General features: G+C 44.8%; 1 protein-coding gene across 3 annotated transcripts; it reads left to right on the top strand.

Annotated features, from left to right (window-relative positions):
- The first annotated feature begins 5,227 nt into the window (after nt 1–5,227).
- On the top strand, nt 5,228–27,000 carry hs3st1l1 (heparan sulfate (glucosamine) 3-O-sulfotransferase 1-like1). 3 transcript variants are annotated; one of them, XM_040178100.2, is made up of 2 exons: nt 5,228–5,684; nt 25,487–27,000. In XM_040178100.2, the coding sequence occupies exon 2, from the start codon at nt 25,643–25,645 to the stop codon at nt 26,606–26,608; it is 966 nt and encodes a 321-aa protein (XP_040034034.2). In that variant the 5' UTR covers nt 5,228–5,684; nt 25,487–25,642; the 3' UTR covers nt 26,609–27,000. The 3 variants fall into 3 exon arrangements, with proteins under 3 accessions (XP_040034034.2, XP_077961002.1, XP_077961003.1); XM_078104876.1 differs by lacking the exon at nt 5,228–5,684 and adding an exon at nt 7,630–13,309; XM_078104877.1 differs by lacking the exon at nt 5,228–5,684 and adding an exon at nt 23,588–23,828.
- Nucleotides 27,001–27,756: the final 756 nt, after the last annotated feature.

The raw sequence follows: 27,756 nt of genomic DNA on the forward strand, positions 1-27,756 counted from the left end.
GGAGGTCACTGTGCGGGTCATGTTTTTGGATTTCGCCAGTGCCTTCAACACCATCCAGCCTCTACTTCTGAAGGACAAGCTGGAGCAGTCCGTAGTGGACCACCACCTCACTGCATGGATCCAGGACTATCTCCCCAACCGTCCACAGTATGTGCGAATACGGTACTGTGAGGCCGACCGGGTGTTCTGCACCACAGGGGCTCCACAAGGAACTATCCTAGCTCCCTTCCTCTTCAACATATACACCTCTGACTTTAAATATAACTGTGCCAATTGCCACCTACAGAAGTTCTCTGGTGACTCTGTGATCGTCGGCCTCATTTCCGCTGGTGATGACAGGGAGTACAGAGAACTTAACCAGGACTTCTTAGGATGGTGCCAGCGGAACCGCCTCCTGATAAACTCTAGCAAAACCAAGGAGCTGGTGGTGGACTTCCATCGGGTTAAGCACTCTCATCCGGTACCAGTGAACATCCAGGGAACGGACATTGAGATCTTATAAGTACCAGGGTGTTCACTTGAACAACAAACTGGACTGGACAGATCACATCTGTGGACTCTACAAGAAGGGTCCGAGCAGAGTATATCTGCTGAGGAGACTGAGGTCCTTTGGAGTGCAGGGAGCACTCCTCAAAGACCTTCTTTGACGCTGCCGTGGCATCTGCCATTTTTTATGGAGTGGTCTGCTGGGGCAGCAGCATATCGGCGGCCGACGGGAAGAGACTCAACAAGCTCATCAATCAGGCCAGCAGTGTGCTAGGATGTCCACTGGACACGAAGGAGGTGGTGGGAGACAGGAGGTTGATGACTAAGCTATCATCCCTGATCAGCAACACCTCCCACCCCATGGTGGACGCCCTGGAAGATCTGTACAGCTCCTTCAACCAGCGGCTGATTCACCCCCTGGTGTGTGAAGCAGAGATACCGTAGGGCTGCACAACCAACTGTGCACCCAGGACAATATCCACTGAGGTATACTATGTCTACATATACTTATATTTATTTAGGTCCTAGTATATTCAGTTACTGTGGTCTTTACAATCCTTTTATTTTTATTTTGTCTATCATTATTATACATTTCTTTACCTACTTACTTATTACTGCTGGTCTTGTTGTTTTTACCATGTATCTTGTGTGCGCTGTCCACTTTGCTGCCGCGATCTTGTGAATTTCCCCGTTGTGGGACTAATAAAGGAATATATTGTCTTATCTCGTAAGAACAACCATTGTTGCTGAAACATCTCCATCCTGTAGTTCAGTAACCAAGCCGCTTTCGGGTATTTCTTCAAAGTTGGTAATTCTATAGTCACCTCAACCAGAAAGCAACGTTGTAATGAGTTAAATTCCTGGCTGTTCTATCAATGCATATCGTTTGCAAATCAACTCAGAAAGACCTCTTAAAAAGAGTCTGAAAGTGAGTCTGACAATAAACGCAATGAAACAATGTGTCAATATCGGTGAAGCATCAACGCCATCAGTTAACAAAAGGCTTAATTACCAGCAACACTTTCTCTCCATCATTGTATTCATGTATATTGAAGATTTGAAATGTGCAACAGCTTATTGTTATTTTTGCAGACTGCTTGGTACAACTCAAATCACAATAAGCAAAAAGGTTACTATGGAATTTTTGCCCTGTGACGCCAACAATACACTATCTGCCCTGGCTTTAAGGGCCAATAAAAGGCCACTGTGGAAAGGAAAAGGGTATCCATGTTTGCATTTATTCAAAAGCTCCACACAACTCATCATCCACAAACAGAACAGGATCGCTCAGCCATCAAATATGTTCTTTGCAGGTTTTGATAGAACAATTTCAGTACAAGCTGACGCAACCCTCAGGAGAATTATGAAAGAACGCTACGCTTCATCTGCTCAATGAACATTTCATCAGCGGGAGTCGGGCCAGGACGGGACACATCCGAACAGTGCTGGTGCAGCTCTCTTGTTGCACATTGTGTCGTGGAAGCAGATTACACAACGCTCAGTAGTGACAAAGAGGGGGGAACAGTGAAATTACATGAAAAGAGTTTGCTTTACCGGAGCCAGGCGAGCGACTAAACCCAACGTGAGGGTCAGTGTCTTAAATAATCCATCGACAAATGAACTGAAAATAATAAGAACAAGCCGGCTGTGAAAGGAACATGAAAGTCATAAAATACCTTTCAGTAGTGAGTTGAACTGCCTTTTTAATGTCGGACTATAACCTGAAAGGTTAACGGTATTGAAGATGGGATTTTTCAAATATTGCCTTCATCCATGAAAACGTCATTGAGTCAGAATGAGGGTTGACATTGAGCTGCAGACCTCGACTCATGTTGTCTTGCCAGCTTTGGGCTGCCGGTTTTCACTTCTGCACGGAGAACCGTGGCCTGGTAAAATATACATCACATACATACATCTGCACGCGTGTAGTGATGAAACCTTTCCATCTCACCCTGATTGTCCTCAGTAGGGTCAGAAACCCTTGGGGTCTTAGAATCCCCATTTCCCAACATTTTCATTTTGCAGAGCATTTATGTGGAAGAGCAGATTTTTAGTTTCCACTCCATAGTGTTACCTTGTCATTTAAAAGAGATTACGTGTGCTCAATTAAAGCTCCACTTTTTTTTCATAGCTCTCGGATTTCCATTTGAGTTTCACTGATGCTGACTGGGATACTTCAGTGTCCCCATTTACGCCCATTCATTTCTACATGCGGCTGCCATCTTTTTCGTACAATCGCCATACATTTTTAAGCAGTCAAATGTGACCTCTGTCTTTCCCCCACTCTCCGAAGACGGCCGGGGCTGCTGAAATATAAATGCACCCTTCTCTTGCCCTCTGTTTGCCTCTCATTTTAGCCGTCGGGATACGACAGCTTGGATTATGAGACTGTCGTCAGCGCGGTCGATGCGGTTGTTAGACAAACACACACACACACACACATGTTGCCCGTTGTCTTTTTCAGAGAGGTTAAAAGTCTGATATGTGCAGACTCAAGCAGATGTTTGGGAGAATGCTTATGCTAATGAGTACAGTTAAACTTAGAAACCAAGCTGGAGTTTAAAGTTCACTGTTTAGTGAGTGCGGGTAAGAATTATTCATTTCTGAGACAAGCAAAACACGCAGATGTCTGTAACGGTCTTATCCTAATCCCGGTTTTATAATCCTCTGCGCTACATATTTGCACAATAGCACACATATTCCTGTTCAAAAGCGGTATACTAATTACAGACAAGGAAAACCTGAATAAATAAGTGGAGGATATTATGGTAATAACATGCAGATGGTTTCAGATCAAGTCAATACAATCTTTTCCTCCAGTGATGAGGCATTTTCCAATGGCTCACTGAACAATGTAGATGGCGGGCTGTTGCTGTTAGAGTCGCCGGGTCCCAAACAAGTTCAACATAACACTTACAGCTGTTGGAATGGAAACACTTTGTTTTAAAAGTCTGCCGTCAAACATAACATGTTTTGTCTTTTCAATACGGGCAGAGCAGCACACGCTCAGGTGTTCTTTCATGCACGGCATTTGTACAGTTGTGGTCAAAAATATACATACAGCAACATGTATTAGCAATTTTGATGACTTAGAAAGTTGTGTCAATGCAATGAGCTTCATAGCGTGGCCTCTTGACTTCTTGTGAGTGATTATGAGTGACTAAATAATAACACCCACAAACGCTACAATGGGAAAGTCAAAGGAGCTCAGCATGGATCTGAAAAAGCGAATCATTGACTTGATTGAGCCATTTCAAAGCAGCTGCACGTCCCAAGAGCAACAGTGCAAACAATTGTTTGTAAGTATGAAGTGCATAGCACTGTTTTGTCACTGCCACGATCAGGAAGAAAACGCAAGCTATCACCTGCTGCTGAGAGAAAATTAGTCAGGAGGGTGAAGAGTCAGCCGAGAACCACCAAAAAGCAGATCTGTCAAGAATTAGAAGCTGCTGGAACGCAGGTGACAGTGTTTTGCATCTCCATGGACCGAGAGGCTGCCGTGCAAGAAGGAAGCCCTGGCTCCAAAAGCGGCACCTTAAGGCTCGACTGAAGTTTGCTGCTGATCACATGGACAAAGACCTCCTGGAGGAAAGTTCTGTGGTCAGACGCAACAAAAACAGAGCTGTTTGGCCACAACGCCCAGCAATATATTTGGAGGAGTAAAGGTGAGGCCTTTAACCCCAAGAACACCACGTCTACCCTGAAGCACGGTGGTGGTAGTGTTATGCTGTGGGGCTGTTTTGCTGCCAATGGAACTGGTGCTTTACAGAGTAAATGCGATAATGAAGAAGGAGGATTCCCTTCAAATTCTTCAAGATAGCCTAAAATCATCAGCCCGAAGGTTGGGTCTTGGGCGCAGTTGGGTGTTCCAACAGGACAATGACCCCAAACACACATCAAAAGTGGTAATTAAATGGCTGAATCAGGCTAGGATTAGGGTTTTAGAATGGCCTTCCCAAAGTCCTGAGTTAAATCCCATTGAGAACATGGGGGCAATGCTGAAGAAACAAGTCCATGTCAGAAAGCCATCAAATTTAACTGAACTGCACCAATTCTGTCAAAAGGAGTGGTCAAAGATTCAACGAGAAGCTTGCCAGAAGCTTGTGGGTGGCTCCCAAAAGCGCCTAATGGGAGTGAAAATGGCCAAGGGACATGTAACCAAATAGTAGCACTGCTGTATGTATATTTTTGACCTATTAGATTGTCACTTTTTCTGTTAACCCTTAATAAAGTCCTACAAGTACCAAACTTCATGAATGTTTTGTGACAAAGAAGTATATGTTCCAATCACTCTCAGAGAATGGAAACTCAAGAGAGCAATGACATTATGTTCTTTACAAGTGTATGTAATATTTTGACCACACCCGTATATATATCTTATGTGTCTGAATATAGAAACATTAACTGTTAGAAATGATTATGAAAAGCGTGCTTACTTTGCCACTTGGAAAGGTGATGGATCTGTGAAGGACTTTCAAGGCCCCAAATCATTGATCATCATCAACTGAATTGCATCTTTTTAATAAAACATTGTAATGCAGCCTCGAGGCCAAGTCAACAGCAAATATTTGCAAAAACTCTCAATCCCAGTCGCCTGCTTGGTCAGCGCGTCCCAAGCTTGACACTATGACGCTTTACGCTTTCATGACTCTTCAGTGTCCCTTATGCACGTTTCAATTTCAGTATGATACATGCGATGTGTCACCTGGCCACATATCTGCAGTTCGAACACAAACAGGAAGTGGAGGATTTTACTGTGTCAAAGTCCGGCTCGGGAGGCGCACCTTGCCCCGGTCCGGTGGCGGCTCCTCCCCGCTGCCTCCTGTCTGCTACGCAAAGCGGCGGCTCGGGCACAACTCTCCCCGCGCCTCTCTACGCACCGCACGGGCACGGGAGTCGAGCTGCACGCTTTGAATAAACGAGGAAACGACTCACGCCGCCCCCCCTCCATCCCCTCCCCTCTCTCCTTCTACCCGCCCCTCGTTGTGTCTGCTCTCAAATGACTCAGTTATGAGAGTGGCCGAGAGGAGAGAAGGACGCTTTTCCTCTATTTGGACCGGCAGTGCGCAAATGTGCGCTCCGTGGTCCGGCATCATCGGCACCATCCTCATCCGCCTCCTCTCCCTCCTGCGCTGCTCCTGAGATCAACCCGAACCCCGAGAGGCGCAACGAGACCCTCACCGAAACCCCCGTGCGAGGTAACCACATTTTCTTTCTTCTACTTTGTGTGAAACACACAGCGGCTCCGACGTAGAAACACGCGCGCGCGCGCGCTTCCGCGCAACACTTGATTCCCCGTGCGTCTTGACAAAAGGGTGTTTTATGCTTTTGAATTGAATTGCACACAGGATAAAGCCAGTGTCGCCTCGCAGCGAGCGGAATCTCTGGCATTTCACAACGTGCTTGCCTCGTCTTTTCCCCTGCAGATCACATTTAAATCCTCAGGAATAGATCATTGATTCAGCTAATTAATGTGAGGTAGAAGGAAAACAAATTAATGCTACATCCGATGAATTGAATTGAAATTAAAGCTTTATAAGCTCCTAAGAGTCATCTTTAATAGATCCTTTGCCACGCAAAATCAACTTCACATGCATTAAAAGTTCGGGCTGGAATCGAATAAGTTGAGTGCGTTTAAATTCGATTCAAATAACATCCCAGCGCCAGCAGACATAAGTTCTACCTCTCGTGCTGGAGGAAGGTGCCACCCTGTTTCTTGATAAATAAGTCAGAGAGCTGACAAATACAGCGAATGGTAATTGCCACATCCCCGCCGTTGGGCAAATGTATGGCCTTGGCGGTGTGATGCCCCCCCCCCCCTGAGCATCACACCGCCTACATCTGCTGTCAGACCTGTCTGGTGAAATTCTAGCAGCCGTGCACCAACGTCACAGCATGCAAATGACCACCGGCTATGCAATTCACCTTTAATTACGAGCAGGTGGGTGTTGGCTTGTGTGAGCTGCTGCCTCTAGCTGCAGCGTTTCCACAAAGCACCGAACAAATACATTTGAGAAATGTGTCCCCGGTGGATCCTTGTAATCACCAGTCACCAAACGTTACCAAAAGCAGGTAGAGAGCTGATGCCGGATGGTCCCTTCGATCGGTGAAGCGTCAAAAAGCAAGCTGGGTAAAGAGCTAATGTACAGAAAGTGTTTTTACAAAACCTGCTCGGCCGTGTGTCGGATGTGTGTGCATGAAGATACCAACATAGTGGATTTTGATGAGGGGCTTCAGGGATCAACCTAAATGCAGTTGCCCAAACCCTCCACCCACGTCTGACTGAAGATTTTTCGCCCTTGGGTGTTGAAGTTCTCTGATGAAATTCAAATGAAACGCGCCGTTTCTCAGCATCAGCCTCGTCCCGTCTTTCAAAGTGGGCTTTAATTAGCCTTTAGAAAAAGGATCCATCTTTTTGCAGTCTTTAGTCATAAGGGCGGTGATGTACATTATGGGTACGTGGAACCGTACTGGCTTTTTTCATCAGGCCACTTTAATCAATCAATCACTGAAAAAGAAAAGTCAGAATTTACAAGATATCAAATGTCTTGAAAATAAAAGATCTGTGCGAAACTAATTATTAACAACTGATCATTAGTCAAATTAACAGTGTGTCTTGTGTGGCAAAAACTAATACATGTAACACAATGGATGCAAACATAATCGTAACTGAAAGGCAACTGAAAATGAAATTGCTCGGACAGAAAGAAAGATGGCGAAGGGTCAACAGGAAAGATGGTCTCGTTATTTTCATCCCCGACTAGTCACCATGAATCGGTCCGCTGTTTGTGGGGAGCTGAACCGGGACGGATGTTTGGTTTATTGTCCCCTGTCCCGGAAAACAAATGTGTGAGCGACAGCGAAGCTGCACAGGAGGCAGGCGGCTGGACGGGAGACTTCCTGAAAGTGTTTGTGAGTCCGCTTGTAAAGACAATGGTGATCCAGGGAGGTGTTGCCATTACTAAATACACAAGGAGAGGCCGAGGTGTGTCAGTGATTTATGAGCGGACAAATGAACCCGAGCAGTGGACGTTACAGCCCGATGTCAGGAGGGTTTCATGAGGGAGGGAAGGAAGGAGGCAGAAGAGGTGGAGAGGGGTGGGGGGGTAAAATTTCCTGTTAATATGTTTTGTTGGAGGGGGTTGGAGGAGAAGAGCAACAAAATAAAAATGTGTTTTCTTTGTCCGTAAGCTTTACCGATGATGAGCAAGAGGAAGCACATAAGGAATGGAGTTTATGTTTGGTGAGGTTACGTTTTTGAATTACAGAATACCAACTATTAGCTCAAGCATGCAGGATTATTTATCAAAATGCAAATGAATGTACAACAAATGTACTTTTCCTTGTGGTTGTGGTTTATTGTCCCTTTAGAGATAAAAACAACTGCGGTTTTCTGCTGTAAAAAGTGATCATTGCTATCTCAACGCCTTCATTTCTCCAGTAAATTCCGACTGAAATTAAAATTGAGTTTTTCCAAGAGTAAATATCTTTGTTTGTTTTGACTAAAATGCTCATTTGGTCCAAATTACAATCCCTGAAAAGAAAAAGTGGAAATTTGTGTCGTACAGCGATAGCCTCCACTATAGTTATGTATCCAGAGGTTGCTGGTTTTTGGTTGGTGCTGTAATTTGATTGATGCCATATCTGTGTGAGTGGGCCTTACCTTTAGTTTGTAATATCTAATAACACACTGGCAGTTAACCAACTACAGATATCTGGAGTTTTGAAAGTCTGGTTGTTTATCATGTTCGGCATTTCATAACTTACAGAAAATGCTAGCTAGCGATGTTGCTTTGATTAATGTGTGATTGAGTGTTTGTGGAGCTGCCAACGACTCCGCAGGTGTCAAAATTGTATGAAATAGTTTGTTGCCAGTTTACACTTTGGGAGTGAGATACAAACTCAACAGCTCGATTAGTCTTCCCAAATGTTGAATCTTGTAAAAGGACGAACGCACTCTTCCAACTGGTGTTGGCCGATATGTAGAAATTTCCAACTTGCCACCCAACAACAGTCATTTACCAATATATCAAATTCAGTTTAATGAAAAAGAAACCTTTTAATCTAAAAATGTAGATGTGAGAATGTGCTGGCTCCAAACGCGTCTTTCCGCCGCTACTGGCCCGCCGAGCATTTTGTGAGGAGACATTTGCCAAAAGCCAACAAATATTCATCCATTCGCCAAATCCTGCTTCTCGCTTTGTGTTGTAATAGCTGAACAAAGTTGTATCTTAACTTCACTAGTACGGTATGTCGGGTTGCCGAGGGGCAAAAAATTTCTGGTAATTTACGGAAACTTTCCATCGGAGTTTCAGAAATTAGCGGAGAAATATGCAAATATTTGCAAGAGTGTCTGCTTATGACAACATTTTCTTTCGTCCTATATGGTAAATACAGTTAATCTAACACCAAATTTTCAATTTATTTCTGTTAATTCCAATTAATTTCTGTATATTCCCATTAATTCCCATGGAAAGTTTCCTACTTATATATATTATTACTTTTATAATTTTACTTATATAAATATTCTGGGCATTTTGCAACCCTAACTATGTGTGTACAAGAAGAAAAACAGAATAGTTTAGCTAGTTTTTAGCGCCTTTAGAAAATCAACACTGTCTCACAATAACGCTGCTTCTCAAATGCCAGACCGCTCAGAGCTCTGAAGTTTGGACCACTCTAATACAATGTCCAGATATTTGTTTCGAAAACTGATAGATTACCATTACACAATATACATACAACCACAATACAATTTTCTCCAGTTCAACTTCAGCAAATGTTCTCCTGTTTCAACCGAGCAGGGCTGCTGATTGAGGCACAGTTTGAAAAACTGGTTTGCTCCCGTTACCATAGTGACTGCGCGTACCAGAACAAGGTATCATCATTTCCGGGGGAACCTTGTTAAATAGAAGCTGTCAGCTGTCATGTGCGCGATGACGGACTCTGATCTGAGCTGACGGTCGCTCCGCCGGTCTCCGAGCGGCAGCAGGGATTCCTCGGCCTGAGCGGAATGAGCGTGCGAGTTCCAAGCCGAGCCGTTCGACCACCTCTCACCTCTGCAGGCTTTTTGATTGTGGATATTTACGCTGCTGTGATTAGGTCACCCCGGGTACAATCACTCATCCTGCATTATGATGGTAATGCCATACTCAGGCTGTGTAGCTGACTGGATCTCCTGTCATCCTTCCCTGCGGACGGCTCTCTGAACCGACTGGCTCTATCTGCCTTGTGGGGGGAAATTGGAGGATTAGCGACAACCTCATGCTCATTCCCCGACGTATCTCCCGGGCCTCAAAATCCTGTTGAAGCCATTGTTGTTTTAAGTAGCTTGGCAATCGAGCATGGGAGCAAGCCCTAATTCTCCCATGTCTTTGGAGATGTTGCAGGCATTTCGGAATCCCGCCCCTCCTCCCTCCTGCGATTCATGCTTTTTTCAGATTGTGAAAAAAGGACCTTAGAGAGGGGCCACGAAACTGCCGGCCGCCAGGACCTCTTCACTCCCGTCCTTGGTTCATACATAATAGATAAGTCACTGTAACTTACAGTACAGGGGAATAACTAGGCTAATGCCCACATTTGCATATTTGTGCCGAATTCCATAATTCATGAGTGTGCGGCAGGCAGCGCTCGGCGGTGCAACGAGCCGCCCCTCGGTCCATATGCCGCGTGCCACGTTTCCGGGAGCCGATACCCACCATGCGCACCAACGACGCCGTACTAAAAAGCAGCGTTGGAACAGTCAAGGCCGGCCACTGGGGAGCTGCGTCTTCATCATCAAAAGAGTCTGAAGTCATCCTTTGGGGAAAAGCCTTATTAGAGGAAGGCAGAATCAGATGGCAGAATCCCACAACAGGCTCTCCTCTGCTTAATTTACCGCCGTTCGAAATAATAGGGACGGGGTGGGAGGAGCGGGTGCAAAAGGAGCGACACCTTCCAGTGAAAACATTTCACGGGCCCTTTTTTCATCAAGAGGTTCAAGAAAGCCTGACGCAGCCGTCAGCGTCGGGCGCGAGGAAGTAGATTCATCATTCCAGCTTGACAAGGGGCCAAGTTATTTATTCATTACCTTTGTTTTCCTCCTACCTCACACGAGCAGGCGGCAAGTCAGCCACGTCCCTCATTACCGCGCGTCGCGCATCCATATGTTTTTTAGATCGCGCCCACGTCTTGTGATATTTGTGAGCTTAACGGTGTCTCTCGCTCGGAGGAATCGTGACCCCCGTCATGTGGTGTGAGATTTGTTTTGATTCTGGTGTCTCTGCGCCGCCATATGTACCAATTTATTTTGCGTGAGTTTATGTTTTTTTAATTTTTGTGACTAACAGATTTCAGCTGGTTTCTGTTTGTGAAATATTTAAATGTATTCCTCATTTGTGATGGCCCGAGAGCAGAATATTTAAGTGACATTTTAATGAATCGAGTTCACTGGAACAAGACCTTTTCTAATTTGCGTGGAGGCTGTAAGATAATCAGGGATAATAAAGGGCCACTTTATGAATGTTCTGCATATTGAAAGACCTCAGATCAACTGCAGGATCTTCATTAAAAGAAGATCAAGTGTTTGTCAGTCTTTAGGAAAGAACCACAGGTAGAGTAGCATTAATTCAGGTTTACTCCGAGGAGCCATCTCTGCTTTGTCTGCTCTCTTTTCTCTTTGCACATTACTGCTGGTAATTTTAAATGAGCAGATGAATACTCACGTGAACAAAATGTCAAGCATTGGGCGGTCGTCCACCAGAAGCAACGTTTGACATTTCTTCTAAAGGCGAAGATCTGGATTTGTCTAAATATGAAAGTGGATCTTTTAAGACATTTATTTGGGTTTATTGTGGGAAGGTCATGTACCCAACAAAAGCAGCGCAGAGAATCTGCTTTACAATTGATGACCTCAGTGCCCTTCAGATCACAACCGTTCAACACAAATAAGCTTTTGTTCACGTGGAAATCTGATTAGTAAAAGTTCCAAGCGGTCTTTCACAAATAGATGTTAACAGCAAGCAAGCATTTCACACTCTCGCTCTCACGCGGGTAAGTGGCCCCCGGAGATCTGACCAGCGTTAAGGATGTCGTGCTGGCTGCAGGAGGGTTTAGCGGCCATCTCTCTGGGCTGTGCAGGGAGCTGTCCACGGTGCTGAATGAGACTGTTCATCTTGGTTTCTGGGAGGGAGATCGCCCCGACGAGAGACGCTCTCTCTCCCGTTTCCCATCTCAGGGGAATGCAACTTATCTGGGACTAGAATTGATCTCTGAAATATGCTGTCTGGCTTTCTTCCTATTCATTTTGTGGGTGGGAGGGTGCTGCCGATTTGCGATTTACTAAACTATATCTACGTTCAAATTTGTAATAGATAACATTAACTTAATTTATTTTATACAAGGATTGTGTTGAAATAAAACTACAACTTTCTTAGGAAACGATCACACCAGCTGCGTTGCCAAATCAGGGGCATGAAGCTTGGGGGCCAATGGCCCCTTTTCCACTTTCTATCAAGTGCATTACTCATTTAATGCTTAAGCTCGACAACCTTGTTAGGGACCCCATTTCACACTGTATCCCCTTTAAAAAGAGTATACATGGTACTGTATCTCTCATAGGTGTTGCACTAAAGAGAGAATAAAATGTGATGAATCGCTGTTAGATTCACCCATTTCCACAAGCTCAATGACCCTTTTCCTCTTTAATAGTCATTCAGCAGACATCCATAGTTACACAAAGTCGACAGAAATAATACAGCGTAATACAGAACTAAAACTCTACAAACACCACCAAAGGTATATGATTGTACATTGAATATTTGTGTATTTTAAACTATTAGATGAGCAAAAAAAGGAACTCATCTTGGCTAACAAGAATACAAATAAATTTTCATGAATTATTACAAGCAAACATCTTCTGTTTCCAGCTGTGTGTGACGAGTGGAGCTTTTTCGTCGTCCTGATTGTAGGAAACAAAATCAAGCACTATGATGAGAAATTCCTTTATGTGCTATCATTCGGCAACACTTAGCCTAAACAATGACATGGCTATCTAAAAAGTCTGAAGATGAAATAAAGATTATTGTTAGCTGCAGCTCCAAAATGGCCCATCTAAACAGAGAGTTGATCTTAATGGGGGAACATGATTGTCTGTAACTGAACTGTTTGTCACAGTGTGTAGTATTGTTATCTGACAATCAGCTCGATCTTGTTAATGAAACCATAATTTAAATTGCTCTCACATATCGGGGACATCGGTACAGATTGGTTTCCAATTTTGATTCCTGCATGTTTTTTTTTTCAGTTTATTGCAGCATATTTGTTTGCTCACTCTTTACTCGTAATTACGTAGATAATTATGTTGTTTCCACAAATCTACAATATGAGTGTAGCAGATGTTCAGCACCTTCAACATTGAGTTTTTGCCAGTTGATAACTAATAACTTGGGTGTAAAAGGATAAAGAAGACTATTTTCCTGTTGGCCTTTAGCGTTCGTTTTTTTCACTTTGACTATTACTTTCTATAAAACAGCATTGTTTTCTCCTAATTGGGATTCTTTCAATTGGGACTGGCAGTAAATAATATCCAGCTTCAAACTGTTTAGAAATGATTTTTATTCAAAAAGCTTAAATGTTTTTTTTTTAAGTCGTTAGTGTTTTGTTAACCTCTGCTCCGGTGTTGATACTGTAAATAAAACACATTTGTGTGTCTTTGTGTCTGTCCACTGCTTCTCGGCTGGAGTCACCGTGGGAGATTAACCGCTTGCACCCTAAAAACACTCGTGATTGCAGTCTGGACGGGCTGCAGCGCTTCGATCCCACATTGCTGCCGTGGTCTTTGCAGGTACGCTTGGCCGAGTGTACCTGGTTGGAGAGCGGGGGGGGGGGGGGGGTGCTTTTTAGATCCTATCCGTATATTTGATACCATTTTTTTGTCGGTTTTTAAAGTGATTGTGTGATTAACAAAAACTGTCCCAGTTAAGAGGATGACTCGGTCCAATAAAACTCACTCACCTTCAGAATGATTTTTCATCACACACACGTTGCATCACATCCCTTTAATAAACTGCAGCAGGATTACAAGCTGTGGGCTGGAAGGCGCTCCAGAGGTATGGAGCATGGTGGGATTAGGCTGTATGGCATTTTATGGTAGCTTCCTAGCTTTAAAGAATAAAGAATAATACACCATCCTCATTTCACCAGTATATGTAAAAATTCAGCAGGTGAGTTCAGATACCCTGGATCAAAACTTTCTTGGAAAGTTAAGAGTAAAATGTAATAAACAAAAGCTCATATTCCTGTAAGACATTTAGTGCTGAAACAATTAGTTGATTAACTGATTAGTTGAAATGCATAAAGAACATTCAGTAAACATTTTGACTGCAGTCTATGAGTCTCAAAGTAGCATCAGACTGTGAGTTGTTGTTTTCAATCATAAATGACAAAAAAGATTTTCTGCGCTTCCATGGCAAATCTATTTGTAAAGCACATTCCAGCAACAAGGAAATTCAAAGCACTTTCCATAAAACATCAAAAAACCGAGGCATGAAGGGACATTTAAATACATTTATTTAAATGTCAATACAGCCATGACAAATCCAAGAAAATAGAAAAAAAAACCAACAAAGCTTGAGGAAAATAGGGAACCGAATAGAAGAATAACAGCTACAGTGTAAGACACGATTCCAAAAAAGTCTTCAGCTTTGATTAAAAGGAAGTCAGAGTTGCTGCCAACCTGCAGTTGGTTCCATATGTATGAAGCATGCAAGTAAATGTGCTTCACCATGTTTAGTAGATTTGACCTTTGATGGTAATACATGTAATATTCTTCAGCTGAAGCCGTTTTGACGGGCATTTTTCACTATATTCTCACAGTTAACAGATTCAATATTATGTAAATAGTAATCATATCACCTAAATAATAAGATGTACAGTAGTTCGTAGTGGTGGTAGTTTCCAGAGAGCCCATTGAAACGAATCCTGCTTGTGTTTGTTCAGTTTGGGGGGCCGTATATCTATGCCTTGATTTCATAGAGAAGCCGATACAGGTGCATTGGCTTGTGATTGAATGCAGGGAGCACCCCACATGGGAAAGCTCATTGCCCAGCAAATTAAAGCCGTCCCTCCCCAGTCGTACTTAAATACAGAGAAATTACTCATTTCTTGTGTGCTAGCTCCCCAAAGAATGGCAACCACTTGTTCCCACAAGTTTACACTCCCTTCTTGCGAGATAAGGCACTTGCTTGTCAGGGTCACGCAAAGTTTTATTACAAGATGCACGAAAAAATTAATCTGCTCGTATTCATTGTGAGATGGTTCTCAAGTCTGAAGAATCATCCGCGTTATTTGGCCGAGCACCGAGATGGAAAACGTCGCCTAGTTTGCTTTGCGAGCCTCAATTTTCCCTCGACGATAATGCGGCTCCCCTTTTTTTTGTGGCTGTGGTAAAGACAAGTAAGCCATTTTCAATATGCACCCAGGATTACAAAGGTTAATCGTCAATTTAAATCTAATCTTCGTTAAATGCCAATAGCGTGTGCTTCAGACAGACATAATCAGGCAAACCCCAAAACAATCCTCCATCTAAATGAAGTGAGAGATGGTTAATCTAGGCTTTACAGCAGGGTTGATTCGGGGGGATGGGGAGGGGGGCATCACACTTGTTGATTAACGCTCTGTTGTTCTGGATTTAGTTGTCGAATCTTTTTGGTTGACATCAGAAACGGTAACCGCTTGCTACATTTCTAACCAAAATTGTTTGTCCGGTAAAGTCGGTCCCAGCTTGCTTCTGCTTTAAGGGGGAAACTAATGCCGCTAACGTTGCTATCATACTTCCTCGCCTGCATATTAAACAACTCTTTTTCAGAAAACTACAGTAAGTAATTTACATTTTTGACATCTTATTATTACATGCAGCTTGGGACACAGTAGCCCTGTTATCATCTGGTCTGGTGAAACATGTTGCCAGGTTGATTAAACAGCATTTGAGCTCACGTCCATCGCACCTCGCTCCTATTTCTCCTGACACCAGAATAAATTGGTTCTGTTGCTTATAGAAGTATTATTATATTATATAATATTATTCTAAGAACACTATTGTTGACCATTCAAATAATCTCAGAACAAAACAGTGCATTTCTTATCATCCTAAGCCTCTAAATCGCCTGGGCAGGAATTTACAATCTGCCCGCCTTAATGGCGGAGGCAGTGATTCCTCTGGCAGGGTGCACTCCATTAATAAGCTCGTGAGACAATCAATAACCTGAACTCATTTTACAAAAGACTCCCTCTTTGAGACAAACACATTCACACCTAACCAAACAAGCCTTGCGAGCCCATTTGGTAAAAGGCTCTTTATCACTGACATTGCTGCAAGAAGAAACCGAGAGCGGTTTAGTCACGTCGTCACTATAAGACGGGACAGTGATGCGATCCAGCAGATGCCCTTTTGATGCCTATTTTTATTCCCCCATTAGGCCTCTGATACCGGGTCCACAAACTTCTCTAATTAAGAATTCGTCTTTAGCAAATCCAGCCGTAAACTGGCCCCTCGCTGCACACCGTGGGGTGATGAAAGCAGTTATTGGGCCTGAGACCTCCTTTGCCTCTTATCTCCCATAAACACTTTGGTTGTTTTTTTACAAGGCTGGGGAGGCAGCAGAAGGAGCAATAAGCCGAAGGGGAATAAGGGGGGACTGATGACTTATTCATGAAGTACGACGCAACACGAGGACACAGATGAAATTGACAGTGAGAAGCCCTAAGAATACAAGTTGCTTGGTACTGATGAGACTCGTCCTGCGCTTGAAGTTGATTTAACTTCAGGCTTCATTCGCAGCTTTTTTTTTTTAAGGATTAAAAGCAGTACTTGTTCTCTTTTTTTGGGGGGGGGGGTCGGGGGATAAAACGATGCTGCATTAGCCTCACCAGAGCTATCATTAGCTTCTTGGCTTCACACCGGCAGAGAAGAAGCTCCGCTCTGCTATGAAAGTCACCCCGCTGAAGTGACATGATGTTTTATTCCCTCTGCCTTTTTAACCTGATTCTGTCACGCCTGCAGAACTGCATGTGCAAGGATATAAGTCGCTATAATTTAAATGAGCCTGAATTCGCAGCATGCGTCTTGCCTAACAACTCAGTTTCTCTTTTTTCCTGTTCATTCAGTTCCGTTAAAGTCAGGAGAATTCAATGGACATTCAAAGCATGCAAGTGTTTCTGGTTTTGTATTCTAACCCCATTTCAGTTTGAGCATGCTGCTGTGATTTAAATCCTACCTCTGCCTTACAGGCGGAAACACAAGAAGTGAAGTGCAGGACTGCCCTCACCCTACCCTGCTAGGTTGCCACAAGGAACAAGAGTGGAAGTATAAAGTAGCCGACAGGGCCAATACTTGTGGTTAGCCTTCCCTGAAAAAGTGTGAACACGACCTCACCGGTGGTGGAGACTGGGCTTCAGATCCGCAAATCAGATGCGTAGACAAGCAGCCACAAAGGTTTGCATTTCCTCTGAGGGCAGAGTTGAAATGTTGCGCCGCGGTAACGCCGAATAGCTCCCCGGTGCTGCGCTGCGCAAAGGCAAACACTGTGAACAATGTCAGGACGGGGCTCTCCCTGCCAGAGAGGCAGAGACTCGCCAACAAGAAATGGAGCCTGAGATTGTTATTATAGATAAACTCGTCCCCCACCATCTAGTTTACCCTGCAACACTAAATAACAAGGTCCCTCAAAGTAGGGACAGAGGACTTGTATTTGCTTCAGGTGCTGGTTACACGTGTATACACAGTTATATTTTTGCAGAGCTGAAACACATTGATTAGATCACCAATTGGTATTACAATATAACCGACCGGTTAAGGATTTGAAGCTGCTTTGGGCTGTTTATGATAATTCACTCAACTTGATCCGGGCGGTCGGTTGGACAAAACAACCTCACCAGAAGCTGTTGAGCTTTTGCTGTTTTTTTAAAATAGGATAAACCTCTTTTGTGTCACTACATCCGAGGGAACGTTAGCTCGCCAACAGTGGCTAAAACAATTGTTTCCTGTTACCGTTGTGAAATCAAGGAGCACATTCGTATATAAAACGCAGGTTTTGTATATATTATGTCTGGAATGGATTCTATCCATCTAGCAGTACCTGCGGCCTCCTGACGCCTCGCAGCAGGTTCACAGTCTGGTGCCGATCCGGTTCCAAGTGTCCAGTGTCATTTACAGTCTTCACTGTGTCCTCACGATGTCATTGTGTTTCCCTCTGGAGCTGCGGTGGAATAATAGCTGCATCATTTTGCACTGAAATGCTCACCGTGGTAAGAACAAAAGGAATGATTGTTTACAGACAGACGCATCCAACACAGTTCATTAAACGGGCTGAGAGATGACTGAAGCTGCCTCCACCTGCCCCGCCCGATGCCTCTGATCAGGTAACAATCGATGATCCGCCACGTGAGGCCACAACTTGAATTACTCATGCACATGGGTTCGCTCGATACTGTGAAAGTTCCAGGTCAAGGTCATCTGTGAGCCTCCGGACAAGTGTGTCTGCCGCTCCGGCTTTCCATTTCTGCTCCCTGACTTCCTCCGAGGAGATCACAGCCTGTGCTATCTGTCCAGGTCACGCCACCCCCCTTGTGGGTTTTCCCCGTGTGTGTGTGTGTGCCGCGGCAGGCAACGCAGCAACCAGGGCTTCTCAGATGAACAATGCTGCGACCTCCCATTGTGTGCACGCGCGGGGCACACGCACTCTTTCCCCCGTGGGAGACGGCTTTAAGTTGGATGCGTTATTATCAGCTGGCGGGCCCGCGGGCCGATGTTGAATCGCTTCAGCGCTTGGCAGCCAACAGCACATCACAGAAGGTCCAGACACCAGAGCTCAAGTCCTGCCGTGCTGAACATATATTTGAGATGGCAGGAAAAAAAAAACTATGTGGCGAGCGCCTTCCAATACGGCGAGCTGCTGCGCTCCACGTTGAGTGAAGCTGCGCACACCAGCTGCAGCCTGGGGGAAATAACCAAGAGGAATCTGTATCGCATGCTTTGCAGTACACTTTTCGCTGTGGAGGATTCAATACTCTGCTAAGGTGGGATAACACTCAAAGTATTACTTAGGGCTGTTTATTTTGCAAGATTAATGCGGTTTAATAAACTATACACTACAAGATCGTAAAATTCTCGAATCGCTACGCGTTTTTCTTTGCGTTACTCATCGGGGGCTGTGACGTGTTTGTCAGCAGGCCCTCACACAACTATTCATCAGATAGGCCTCATCAAAGATTAAGAGCGTCCTCGCAGTTCATTTACAAGATGCCCTGCTTTTTATTTGATGAAGTAATTCATCCATAATGCATGTGCATATTGCAGTTCTTGCAGGATGCCTGCGAGACTTCGAGAGCGCCGTCGGCTTTCCAAAGGCTTACACCCAAGAAGAGGGGTTAAGGTTGGCGCGCTTGTTTTGATTAAGTCAGCATTTCGGGAGGGGGGGCGCGAAGTAATTACTTTACGTGGAGAAGATCAGGCTCATCGTGAGAACAAGGGAGAGGCTCGACGGGGCGGGCATGATGAGAATTACAGTAGCATTAAATTGGTGGAGCAGAAATTAGCTTTATCTCGGCGGCGGTGATGAGGAGGCCCCTGCAGGTCGCAGATGTCGGCGATGCGAAAAGCACCGGTGCCTTATCAGAAGTGGCAGGCTGAATGGGAATCACGCAGGCCGCGCTCCGATTGAATTCCTCCGCGTAGATCGTGGTTGCTTCTGACCAAACGGCGAACACTTGCCCGAGTGAGTCCGCTGCCCTGGGATTGGATGTCTACGCTCATCCGAGGGTGACGGGCCAGTCAGACCGTGGTAGATGCCTCCCTGGAATCCAAATCAGCTGGTGCTTGGAATAAATCTCAGGGCATGGACAGGTTTCCGAGTTAGACTGGAGGGAGCCACGTCCAGTTCGTGCTGCAGGGTCAGTGACACACGATGTATCCACTGTTTTGGGATTTGACATTGTGAGCATGAACATATATTGGGTTGGGTGGCTCGTGTTCCACTTCCACTTCCGCACAGATGGCGGTGGGCAGAAGGGTTGGTGATTGATAGAGACACTGAACCGCTCTGCTGCAGGGGAGAAGACAGTTGAAAACAGCGCTATGCTGTTAGAGTTTAACTCCTTAACTAAGTATAGAAGATCACAGATAAAACACTGTAATTAGTGCCAATGGCTACGAGCGTCTGGGTGTACTAGCAAATGACAGATTACAGAATCCGTAATGAATGCTTCTGCTGACAAGTGGGTGTGGATTAGGCTGTTGTGTTACTCATTTGCTCCAAAAATAGGCAACTATTGCTTACCCTTTGTGCTGTAGTGTTTTTCCCTTTTCTCTCTCAAATAAAGGAAATGTTGGTTCTTCATCCTGGTGTGGAATGCTGCTGAGGTCCCATTTGGAACCGTCTATTCCAATGTTAGATTACACCTGTCCTAATTATGGCACCGTGGACTTCTCAAGGTTAAAGGACTACTGCAGGCTCCCATTATTCGTCCAAATAATAATGAGTCGTTTGAGCTGGAAACAAAATGTGTCTCATTTCTTTAATTGTTGGGGTCTCCCCCAAAAAGTTTGTCAAGCACAGATAAAGACATGCACTGTTTGGGGAACTCAAATTCACTCAGTATTTTGCTGAAATGAATTTCTATATTTCTGGGCAATACAACAAGAGACGAGGAAGTCATGTAGAAGAACTTACTGCTGTCTGGAAGTGTGAATGAGCAGTTTTGATCCTGTGGAGGAGCCTCTGCCACGTGTGAATGTTGACTTTGAACGCACTCATTGACTATTTAAACGCGCCCTGTAATGCTTTTACATCTTGATGAGAAGATGCATTGACTGGAAATAGATGATGATGCTATAACATTGGTGCTGTGAAGTGCCTCCATATTGGGAAAGTAGTGTGAGAAACTTCTCCACCAGGTGGCCCCACAGGAGAGTGCTGCTGGGCAACGGGTTCCAGGGCGTTGATTTACACTCCGTTAATGCAGCCTAATACACCATCCAATGCAGCCTCCCTTCATGAGCCTTCATGAACGTCATATTGTTCCCACGAAAGCTGTGGCCAAAGGCATCATTTTCTTTGGTGGTTTGTCCATCCATCGCATTCTCGCGAACGCAAGACCTCTGGAGCCCCAGGAGGGACTTTTGTCCACATAAACACAAAGATGAATTGGTTAGTTCGTGGGGGGGGGGTCAAAGGTCACTGTGACCTCAAGCTGTCCCATTGTCGTGATGTCTCGGGATTGCCTTGAGTCAATTGTGCACTTGCGCTTCGGTCGAACTATTAGTATATAAATGTCAAAGGTCACAACATATGCGCATGCAACGGTTTGGATGATATACCACAAAAACTACCACAAAAAAACCCGAGATGGGTGTCCTCTTTTACTTATTACATGCTTACAGCCTTTTCAGAATAGCTTTCCGTCCACACGGGGAACTCTGAGAGGGTCAAGCCAACAAAACCACTTTGTTATGTTTGGGAATAGATTGTCATTTGGGTTCATGAATCTACAGATGTGCTGGTAGTGTAGTAGGAAGGTTGCCTGAAAGGAACCTCAACATTTACTTAGTTTGGAAACAAAATGTGGTCTTCTGGCTGAACTGGCTTTGTTGGACCCGTCAAGCTCCACAGCTTTCAAATGTTCAAAATATCTTTGTGGATATCAATTGCGGCGCATACTTCTTGTGTAGATATTGCAATGAATGTTGTTTGATATCAGTCTGTAATGTAAAGAAGGAATATATTCCTGATGATAATCTCCCATAAATGGGGTAAAACAATGATGTGATGATTGGACAGATATATGCTGTGGCATGAATATCAGCTGCGGGACACAACCGTGACGTTGGAATTATTCTAGAAAAGTGGTAACTCAATTTCCTATGATGTACTGGTGGTGATATCCTCGTCCTCTAAAATGCCAGGAACTGTAGGAATCGCCTGCAGCTTCAACAGATCTCTCTGCTCTTTTTTAGGTCCAGAGGAAGCTGACACATCTTTTATCACAATCACCGAATGGGTTAAAGAAGCAACCGAGGGCCAATCTGTTGAAGATTTCTACTGAGCATTACTCACGGACCGGCCTGGTGATTGAAAGTGGCAACTCGCTCTTACCTATTTAGCCGCAATGTAAAAGATTGAGACATCTCACTCAGTATTCCTTCACATAAAGCGAGCTTGGTGGGACGATTGAAATGCTCAGCGTTGCTCAAGGTGTCCTTTTAAAACCCATTGCATGCTGATTTCCTTTGGTGTTTTGAATACTTAACACATGGTTGGGAGTTCTGGATTGCACCGGTACGATTGCGGCGCTCAGCCCACGAACTAGACATGTGATTAGAGTTTGCATGAGACTTATTGTTGAACCTTACGTAAAGGTCAAGAGAGGAAGAAAAGTCCATCTTGGCCAAGTAGCTGAAGTCTTTCGCTCCTGTAGCAGAAATGATTAAACTGAGCCAGGATTCCTACAATGTATCCATAATTTAAAACCTGTCCTGAATGTGGGAGTGCAGCTCCAGAGTAACAGTTGGATGTGTGTGGGTGGGTAATACATTGTACGTGTTTGTTTTTTTGAGGGCCTGTTGGAGAGAAAGGCTGAGGAAAGGAAGAAGGCGCAAAGGGGAGTGTGCATAAAAAATAAAGATACTGAGTGCGCACGTGTGTCCCGAGTGATAGTGTTTTTTGGGAAGGGTCACTGCATCTTACAAGGGATCATCTAACAATATTGTGAAACAAAGATTTGGTAGGCCGAGGTACAGAAAAGGGAAAAACAGGAGAAAAGGAGGTTTGTCTCTGCACCCAATTCTATAGCAGGTTAAAATGTGCCCGTCCGACTGCACAAAACGCCAACCTTTGTAATCAAGCTTTCTTGCTGTCGTAACGATTGCGAACCAACGTGTCGGCCCCCGTCCTATTTGATGAACAGTGCTGAGCGGCCGTCTACTCAGACAGCAGGCAGCACTTTTTGCTCCGCTGAAGGACAAGTGGTTAATAATGGTGGGCGAGTGGAGCTCTCGTGTTCGGGGAGGCTTTGTGTCACGGGTTCAAGCAGGAATGTGGTACAGGTTTGATTTCTTTTTTCTAAGCGATGGGGATTTTGTCTGTGCTGAGGTCCATTTCCATATCCACTTACTCTTCATCGTGCGTCGAGCAGCAGATCCCGGCCTGCGAGGCGGGGAGACATCTGGAGCATAACAAGGAGCTAATACGCCTGGAAACTCTTTCAGTCAAAGCACAATCTAAATTAAATTCACTAACCATTGATTTAATTGACAAAAAGGGCAAGACCCCATTGCTATCTTTATCAAATTGATCCCCTTTCATTCCCAGACAAATTCAATTTAAACTGCAAAATACTAAAACTAAACTAAAAAGCCGTTCTGAGGGAGATGGTTGTATTAATTGATCATGAAAAGCATGAGGTTATACGACTATTGTCCTTAAAATACCTGCTGCGATTGTTGGTATGACGTCATTTTTTATTTTGGCTTACTTGAGACCAGATGTTGATTGATTGAATGAAAAAAAATAATCTATTAACATTGATATCTGATCGTTAAGCCTTGTGTCGGGCCCTGATACATATCTAGTGTGAGATAATGACACAGAGAGAGTATTTGATAAAATGGAGTCAAGCTCATCAACTTGCTCACATCCCTCACAAACTGGCATTTCCAGTTTTACTTATATTTCAACAAGGCTTAATTTCACATTGGCCAACAGGGATTTGGCTGCACCTCTGTGCTCACACCTTAAGGATTAAGGTGGTGTACCTCCAGAGTCCCTGAAGGGAATGCATTGAAGCATATGCAAAAGGTAAGCAGTGCTCACACTACATCCTCCTCCCAGGTCCCAGTGAGGCCGTAGGTGCTGGGGTGTAACCTTCCACCCCACGGCGCTCAGAGGAAATAGTCCTGGTTAACTTGGGCGTTACGTAGGCAGTAAGCTGCCACGTGCCTGAGTGAAAATCTGGAAAGAGGCACAATAAGGCCCAGTGGAATGTGAAACAATGGCTCCCTCCAGGTGGCGTTTAGCTGTGGGCGGAGTTGGTGGAGGGGGACTGGGGCGGGGGGGGGGTTGGATGAGACGGAAAGCTCGTCTGGCAGCCTGGCTGTTAGCATTGGACTTGGCAGCTCTCTGCCAGGGAAACGCTGACAGGCAGGCGCGCCTGTCAAAGCGCATGAGTGGCTCCCTGCAGAACGCTGGTCCCTGCGAGGCAGGTCAGCGCTCCTGTGCTCACGCGCCCAGCGCCACGCTCACGCCACGGGACGCTGGTGTGCAGCGGGGGCGTGTGTCACAGGCTTTATATGGTTGAGAGACTTTAAAAAGGTGAGACAAAGGCCACTGGTGTAGAAATGTGTTAAACTTTGCTTATTAAAGAGATTTATGTGATGTGTATTTGCAAGGAGAGACATAATAAATAAGTTATTCACCTGGCGTCCTCTTCATATTTGAATTGCAGTTGTTGTTGTTCTTCTTTTTACAATTGTAGATTATTTCGGAATTTATCCTGTTACATGATATTTTACTTTACTCACTGCTGATTAAGTAAGAATGAAATGTCAGAGGATGATCTTTCCAAAACAGCACAGAACATTTTTGATCAGTTAAACTGGAGGGAAAATGCAACAAAGAGAAGAAGAAGAAAAGCTTCCCTGCTGCAATAACAGCCATGAAATGCTACTTTTCCTGGTCAATTGACCCTTTTCCGTTTTCAACCCCATTAGTTTTAAGTACCTACATAAAATCGAACCAACAGAAAGCAGTGCAGGAATTGAGCATCTCACTGGTTGGGAGGATTTGCCCTCTGCAGGGCCGTGATCCCCTCACGGTGTGTCAAAGTGACCTAAAGACCCGTTTAGTAAATTTATTGAAATGATCCGTAACTCATTTTTAGCCGACGATATAAGTGACAAGTAATACGTGCTGCCGTGTGTATCCAGAAGAGCACTCGTCCCTGTGTGTGTCTGTGTGGGTGGTGTTTGTTCCCAGGCAGAGAATATATCTGTTTGTTGAGATTACCTTACTGTGGCCTTTGCTGTGGAAGCTCGGTGTTTGCATAGCCCGGCCCCGTTGTTTTGACTAGCATAACGCAAAGCAACAGCTCTCTCAGCTTGTTATCCTCGCGGACTTATCTGAAGACTTTGGTTGTTTTAATTAAGTCTGTGACATTTAAAAGAAAGCTCTGTTTCAGCTTGTGGCGTCTTGCTAAACGCCGCGGGAAGATTTTTACATCTGTCATTTCATGGTTTAAAGGAAGGCAAAGCATTTCACAAGAACATATTGGAGGAATAAAAAAAAAAAAGCAGGCATTATGGTAAAAGGACAAATAGGTCAAAAAGACAAGATGGCTAATTAGAATCTTCCCATGGCCGTGAAGTGCTCATCATCAGCATTATACATCTACTTTAATGCTTCAAATCCTTCTCCCTGCATTTGCTGTATTTCACCGGCCCTCGTATTGATCCTTCTTGACACGTATAGAAAATCAAAGTCACCTGGCAGTGAGAACTCATCTGATTTCCTGCAATAAATTTGCCTTTATAAGTCTCCAAATGCCTTGATTCCGATGCTCCGGTTGGTATCGACTTGAGTGGGGATTTTGACCCAATAAGGGAAGAAGGAGCGCCGGCCTTGCCTCCTTGCCTGCAGCCCTGCTTGCATATCTCACACGCATATATTCTAACGAGCTGCCTGGCTAAATGTTTTTCAGCAGGAGAAATTATACTTCCAATTGAAAGTGACTTTATAGAGTTAGAGGAGAAAGCCGATGGGGAGAGGAGGGGGGGGGGTGAAAAGATATTCAAAGAAAGATGAATTGAGATTGATACACTTATAACAGACAAGGATTGTATTCATGGCTGGATTGCTTTTTCTTGGGAATGAGGAAAGTGCCATTTCAGTATAATACAGACATTCAATCTGCTTTATAAGCCTGGAATCTTAAAACCTTTTCTTCTGTCTTCTGTCTTTGTTCGTCCCTACAGATGTGCTGTGGACTGCGGATGATTTCTCCTCCTCCCGCGGCTCAAATTCAATGGCAGACAAAGACTGCACTTCTCGCCGTTCTTCTTACCATTGAGCTCAGGAAGACGGATCAGGTCCACGGCTAAACCATTGTCTCCTACACGTGCTTCTGTCTTATGTCCATCCCTCCTACCATCACCATGGCTTGTTTCCTGGCATCCGCCATTCTCCTGGTTCTCCAGACAAACGCTGCCCCACCAGAGCTCGTCCAGGCAGGATTTGGCCTGGCACTGGACCCCATGGATCTTGACACTGGACTAGCACTCAACGTCTCTGAAGATGGACCCTCATCTCCGCCCCCAGGGACGAGTAAAAGAGCCCCACACAGTATCATTATCGGGGTGCGTAAGGGCGGCACGAGAGCGCTGTTGGAGATGCTGGACATTCACCCGGAGGTTGCCGCTGCTGCCACCGAGGTGCACTTCTTCGACTGGGATGAGAACTACGCCAAGGGCTTCGAGTGGTACCGCGAACTGATGCCGTACTCGTACCCGCACCAGATCACAGTGGAGAAAACTCCGGGCTACTTCACGTCACCCCTCGCGCCGGAACGCATCTGTGCCATGAACTCGTCCATAAAGCTGCTGCTGATCTTGCGAGACCCGGCCGAGCGCGTCATATCAGACTACACCCAGGTGTACTTCAACCGGCTGGAGAACCACAAGCCGGTGCAAGCCATCGAGAACCTGCTGGTGCGCAATGGGGCCTTGAACATCCGGTACAAGGCCATTCAGAGGAGCCTGTACGACGTCCACATGCGCAACTGGCTGCGCCACTTCCCCCTCGAACAGGTACACATCGTAGATGGGGACGCTCTGATTCGAGACCCCTTGCCAGAGCTTCAGAAGGTGGAGCGCTTCCTCGACTTGCCCCCAAGGATAGTATCCTCCAACTTCTACTTCAACCAGACCAAGGGGTTTTACTGCATCCGAAGCGATGGCCGAGAGCGCTGTCTGCACGAGTCCAAGGGGCGTCCGCACCCGGCTGTCAACAGCACCATCCTCCAGCAGCTCCGCTCCTTCCTACAGGAACACAACCGAACCTTCTTCAGGCTGGTGAAGCGCACCTTCAACTGGCAATGAGGCACCCAGATCAGACTCAAGGGAGCCCTGTCCTTGTCTTTGATGAGGGCAGACCGAGAGGGGGCATGAAGCACTTTACAGAACTGACATCTCAAAAAGCCCATTGAATAGCCACTTAATAACCACTGCTGTGATCTGTGGCTTCAGCACAGCAGTTGTATATCGACACGATAAGGCAAACAAAAAAAAGAATGAAAAACTGTAACTAGAGGCCTAAGATTAAACGAAAGAATCTCCAAGCTTAATAAGTCATTCTGTCTGTGCTGGAAGCGTTTAAGTGATCAAAATTGCTGTGAAAACACATTTATGGAACTTTTTTCCTTCTCGCTCTCTCTTGTTTGATATTCTTGTTCTTGATAATAAATTGTTCTGCTATCAAATGTACCAGAAAAGTGGCCTCTCCGTTTTATTCTGAAAATAAAAAGCCCCGGAGCCCTTTACCTGTGTTATTTAGAGACTATACTAAGATAGGCAGTGGCATTAGAATAAGTCTTTGATTTGCTGTGCGGAAGGCAGACATTAATGCAAGGAAATGGGTAGCCTGCAGCGGCGCTTTAGTAGTACAGGAATCACTAATGGCTTTGGACATTGAAGGTAGCCTTGCGCCTGCAGCTGAATCAGTCAAATCTCCATAGTCAGCAAGCAGAGATCCAGGCAGCTGCTGATGCATTTTGCCCTGTTCCACAATTTACTCAGGTGTTAAATGTAGTCATTAAATCATATGCTGCAAAACATTTACAAATCATACAGCTTCTGCGAATTTGTTTTTGTTTTTACCCTGGTATTATCTCTGTCCTGAATCGTATTTTGTACACAGTTTTCCCAGAAACATCTTGTCATCCCGTACGCAACAGATAGAGTCAGCTCATGTTTCTTTTATTGATTAGGCTCCAGACAGCAGCCAAAGCTACAGCTCCACTGGGATGTGCTTTTCATGTGATCTCCCCACTCTGCTGGAATAAGCACTATACCTCTCCAGGGGCCGACAGTCGCTGATGCTACGCTGGATCTATATCCAGAACAGAACAGGGGAGGGGGGCATATAGCCGAGGGCTATATGGAAATATGTTGAATATTTATATGAATCGTGTGATACAATGTCAACTTGTGGTTTGAAAATTATAAATAGAGGAAAATACATGTGCGTG

Source organism: Gasterosteus aculeatus, chromosome 6 (assembly GCF_964276395.1).
Source record: "Gasterosteus aculeatus chromosome 6, fGasAcu3.hap1.1, whole genome shotgun sequence".
NCBI classification, from domain to species: Eukaryota; Metazoa; Chordata; class Actinopteri; order Perciformes; family Gasterosteidae; genus Gasterosteus; species Gasterosteus aculeatus.